The 4546-nt window shown below is 39.4% G+C and overlaps 1 protein-coding gene across 1 annotated transcript; it reads left to right on the top strand.

Moving 5' to 3' along the window:
- Positions 1 to 2591: 2591 nt before the first annotated feature.
- On the top strand, positions 2592 to 3926 carry RDH14 (retinol dehydrogenase 14 (all-trans/9-cis/11-cis); the record flags this gene model as incomplete). Its single annotated transcript, XM_010157456.1, has 2 exons — positions 2592 to 2666; positions 3024 to 3926. Coding segments are annotated over 2 exons (693 nt in total), but the record flags the coding sequence as incomplete, so codon positions are not given.
- Positions 3927 to 4546: the final 620 nt, after the last annotated feature.

A 4546-nucleotide genomic window follows, 5' to 3' on the forward strand; every position in this document is an offset into this window, starting at 1 on the left:
GTATGAGGTGAATGATTCATCGTCCCTTCCTTCTTAATTGACTCTGTCTTCACCTGCCTTTGTTGCTTTAAATTGGTGTCACAGCTAAGCATTCTCCAGAGAAATAAAAGTTCGTATGAGTGCACTGCTCACAGCTCCAGCCATCCTCCTGTGACATCTCAGGCTGCACAGCCCCATTCCCGACCCCCATGGATTTTAAATCTCTCGGCCAGAGCTAGCCAAGTTTAGTATATGGACATTTCAGAATATATGCAGTTCCAGTAGATTTCCTGAAAACCTGAATTTAAGGAGACACAAGGACATCCAGTTGATTCACTTGGCGGAAACACCACTAGATGAGTTGGGCAGTGTTACTGTGCACCAGAGAGCAGAGGGAGGCACCGTTGGAGGAGTTATTCCATTCCCAAGAAAAGAATCGTTTGGGACTCTCATCTGACCGCATGCCTTGGAAAACCAGGCTTAATGAGTTCTGCTGGTGCTCAGAGAAGTGCTTGTCAAATACCTGAAAGATGCTCAGATGCTGTTCTCAGAGGGGGAAAAAACCAGGGAGGGGCTTTATTCCGTGGGTTTTTAAATAGGTTTTCTAAATGCCTGGAAAAAGTCAAGTTCTAAGTTTTCTAACTGGGCTCTTTATAGTCATACACATTTATACATGTGAAACCAGTGATAAGGTCAAATGTAGCTTCAGTGTTCTGGGAAAATATGCGTATACAGAAGGATATGAAACATGCATAATAAAAAAAGGAACATACTGTCTAACTTCCAAGGATTGTACCTTTTTTATTACAAAATATCAACAAGATGTGAATTTGCTAGCATCTCTTCACTGGTAAAGTCAGTAAAAGTGACTTTGAGCGAGAAACACGTGAAGAAAAAGAGAGTGTGTGCATCTGCAGAGTGCTGCTGGCACCTCACTTTTAACTTTTATTTCCAAAATAATTCCAAAAGCAGCTGAATGACAAGGGTTGTGAGATCAAGAAGTATTTTCAAGAGCTGTTCCACCCAAGCTCATGTTATTTGTCTTCTCTAACTTGTGACTCCTTTTAGGATCTGTTTTGGAGTTTTGTTGGGTTGGTTTGTTTGTGGTGGGGTTTGGTTTTTTTTTTTTTTTTGAGATGAACACAACTTAAATATTGGCAGGATGAGGAAACTGCACTCCCACCATGTCTGTTAATTTGTGTGAGCTTTCCTCTGCACAACTGCAGGTGATTTATGTTTCTCACTTCTCAAGTCTTGCTGTAAAAAAGAAAAGATTTTGAGACATGGGAGGGTTCCATGGAAAAATGGACAAAATGGAAGTGAGCTCAGAAGCCACAAGGAATAGCATTGCCCATCAAAGCAATGTTTAGTGCACTCTTGCAGTTGGTCATAGGAGCTGCCTGCTTGGCATTGCTCACATTGTTCTAGGTTACTACATGTAGGAGTCTCAGAAATAGCACACGTGGAGGTCTTGCTCCTTGAAGCATTCAGGTTTGCAAAATAAATCCTTCAGTCAGATGCTACAGAAAGTTTCTAAAGTAATGTTTTTTTCTAAAGAAGAAAGAGGTATCACCTCAGTGAGCAGATCTACAGCCAGTACTTCTTCAGTCCGGTCCTGGTTTAGTGACAGTAGCCACTGTGTTCCTTTGGGTGGAGAGAAGTGGGTTTGATGCTCTTTGGATCATGCCTTGGAGACCAAATTGCATGAAACACTGAGCGACCTCAAGGCCCTTGGAAGTCAGTCTGAGGTTGCAGTACTTGATGTTTTGTGTGAGCAGATGCCAGCGTCATTAACTGGATGCAAATTTGGGTTTTGCTGTCTTTGTATCTTTGCTGCTAATGGCAAGCAAATAAAAGGCAAATGGTACAAAATTCATTTTGAGGTTCTCTATTTTAATCATCAGAATGACCCAAAATTATCTTAGTTTGCCTTCCAGTCCCTACATTGAATTTAAGGAATCAGCAGCAAAGAAAACTTGTGCTGCTCTTCCTATAAAGAGAATACATTTGCTTCTGATTCATGCAAGCATAAATTTTCCTGTGATACTTTCAGTCTTTTGTCAGAGGTGGGTGAAAGACCTGAATTTGGAGCTTATTTAGGCAGCTTACTTTAATGTGTATTTTTGAAAAAGTTACTGTTTTGTGTGGAGTGCTCTTGGTTTTTGAATGGATGCTGGAGCATGAAGTACATGACGTGTTATACATAGAATTAAACTTTCCATACTACTCTTTCTGTGAAATACTTATATTTACTGATTCTGTAGAGTGTAACATACCTTTTTAAGTCTTTGTTTTCTTCTGACCTGAACCAGGATCCTGATCCCTGAAACAGAATGTGCTGAGCATTTCATAAATATTTCAAGCCTCAGTCCCATAAACACACCTTAGTTCTTGAGTAGACCTATTAGACTCAAATTCTGTGAAACACGAATGCTACTGTTCTATGAGTTCTGTGCCATATTTCTCACCGAGCATCACAAATGTGTATAGTGATTTTAAAATAAGAAGTATTTAAATAATTATGAGAACATTGGTTTGTGTTTTTTCATGCTGTCACCCCAGAGAGATGATGGGTCTATAATGTAACAGATTCTCTTCAACCCTGCCATTAGTTCTTTGAGCTAAACCCTTTTGTTCCACGTTTGCATATCTCTTGCACCTGTGAGGTGTGCCATAAATTAATGCGTGTGATTTTGCAGTGCAAGAAACAGGTTACTTTTTAGAGGAAAACAAAATGCATCACAAAGGTAAATTATCACTGAATTGTTACAGAAGAAGCTGCTCGTGGAGAAGCAGATGCTTATATTCTCTGCCTGAATTAAACGTAGATACAGACCTACTCTCGTGTGCCTGCATCCTACTGGTGTTCAACTTACTGTTTTTTTTTCAGCAATGCTTTAAGAGAGTATCAGGAAGTTACAGTTCAGAAAACCAGGAATTAAATTACTTCTTTCTATCAATGGCCAAAGAGAAATATTAAGCATAATAGTATATTCCTCATGACAATTCTGAAACTGATTGTTTTTTTTCTTTCCTGTTTAAAGGAAGAGCCAAGGCTGGATGTTCTGATAAATAATGCAGGGATATTCCAGTGTCCATACATGAAGACAGAGGATGGTTTTGAGATGCAGTTTGGTGTAAACCACTTGGGTCACTTCTTGCTCACCAACCTTCTTCTGGGCCTCCTGAAGAATTCTGCTCCGAGCAGGATTGTGATAGTATCCTCAAAGCTTTACAAATATGGAGAGATCAACTTTGATGACTTGAACAGTGAAATAAGTTACAATAAAAGCTTTTGTTACAGTCGGAGTAAGCTGGCTAACATACTGTTTGCAAGGGAGCTAGCCCGTCGGTTAGAAGGGACAGGAGTCACCGTCAATTCTCTTCATCCTGGGATTGTCAGAACAAACCTAGGCAGGTACGTGAATATTCCTTTGCTGGCAAAACCCCTGTTCAACCTGGTGTCATGGGCCTTCTTCAAAACACCTCTGGAAGGAGCCCAGACTTCTATTTATTTGGCCTCTTCTCCTGATGTTGAAGGTGTGTCAGGAAAATACTTTGGGGACTGCAAAGAGGAAGAACTCCTGCCCAAAGCCATGGATGACTTGGTTGCAAGAAAGTTGTGGGATATCAGTGAAGTGATGGTTGGCTTATTGAAATAAGAGTGAGGAGGTATCTGCAAAAAAGAATGCAGTAACTATGCAATGCAGATTTGCAACAGTGTAATTCTCACTTTAAGTGCTGTGGGAACACAGATTACTTTGCTCAATAAGTATTAAATAAGGGAGTGATTTACGCTGGAACTCTGTTTTGAAATAAAGGACAATATTTATTAGTTATCGTCATTCAAAAAAGTCTGAAATGGAGTTAGGGGGTGAAAGTGTAATTTCTGGTTAAATCTGCTTGGAAACTCATTTTTACAAATAAAAATGAAACAAAACCGTGCTTTACTACATCTATAAATGTGTGTATATATGCACATTTGTCATGGTCCACTACATGCAGTTGAGCCAGACAATGCAGGGTACTGATGATGAAACACTTCAATAAAAAGGTTTTGAAAATGGGTCATAATAATAATAATAGGATTGTTGTCTTCTGTTGAGCCACCTCAAGAAAAATGGAATACATAGTTTACTGCTATCTATAAACTTTTAAAGTCTCAGAGTGCCGTTCAAAGACTTGTTACCAGCCCAATGGTTCAGTGAACAAAACTGTTGATCCCTGTACAGTTTAGCTGTGAAGCACAAAGTCAACTTCTTTTAGTGATGTCGCTGCTATTCAGTGAGTATACACACTTGGTTGATTGTGCAAGCTATATTTTTATTTTAATGTGCGCTGAACTTGATGTTTCTTGATAGGCAAACACCTTGGGTTTCATTAAAAACACAGTTGACAGATGTATTATGCTCTTGACAGGGGTTTGTATGTCATGAATTGCATGCATACAACGTTCACAAGATCTCACCCAGATGAGACTGAAGAGAATATGCTTTTTGGTGTGTGTTTGGCTTGACTGATGGCACTTTAACTCAGTAATGAGATTAGATAAGTCTGTCTAATACAG

The sequence above is a fragment of the Eurypyga helias genome, unplaced genomic scaffold (genome assembly GCF_000690775.1).
Source record: "Eurypyga helias isolate BGI_N326 unplaced genomic scaffold, ASM69077v1 scaffold10238, whole genome shotgun sequence".
In the NCBI taxonomy this organism is placed as follows: domain Eukaryota; kingdom Metazoa; phylum Chordata; class Aves; order Eurypygiformes; family Eurypygidae; genus Eurypyga; species Eurypyga helias.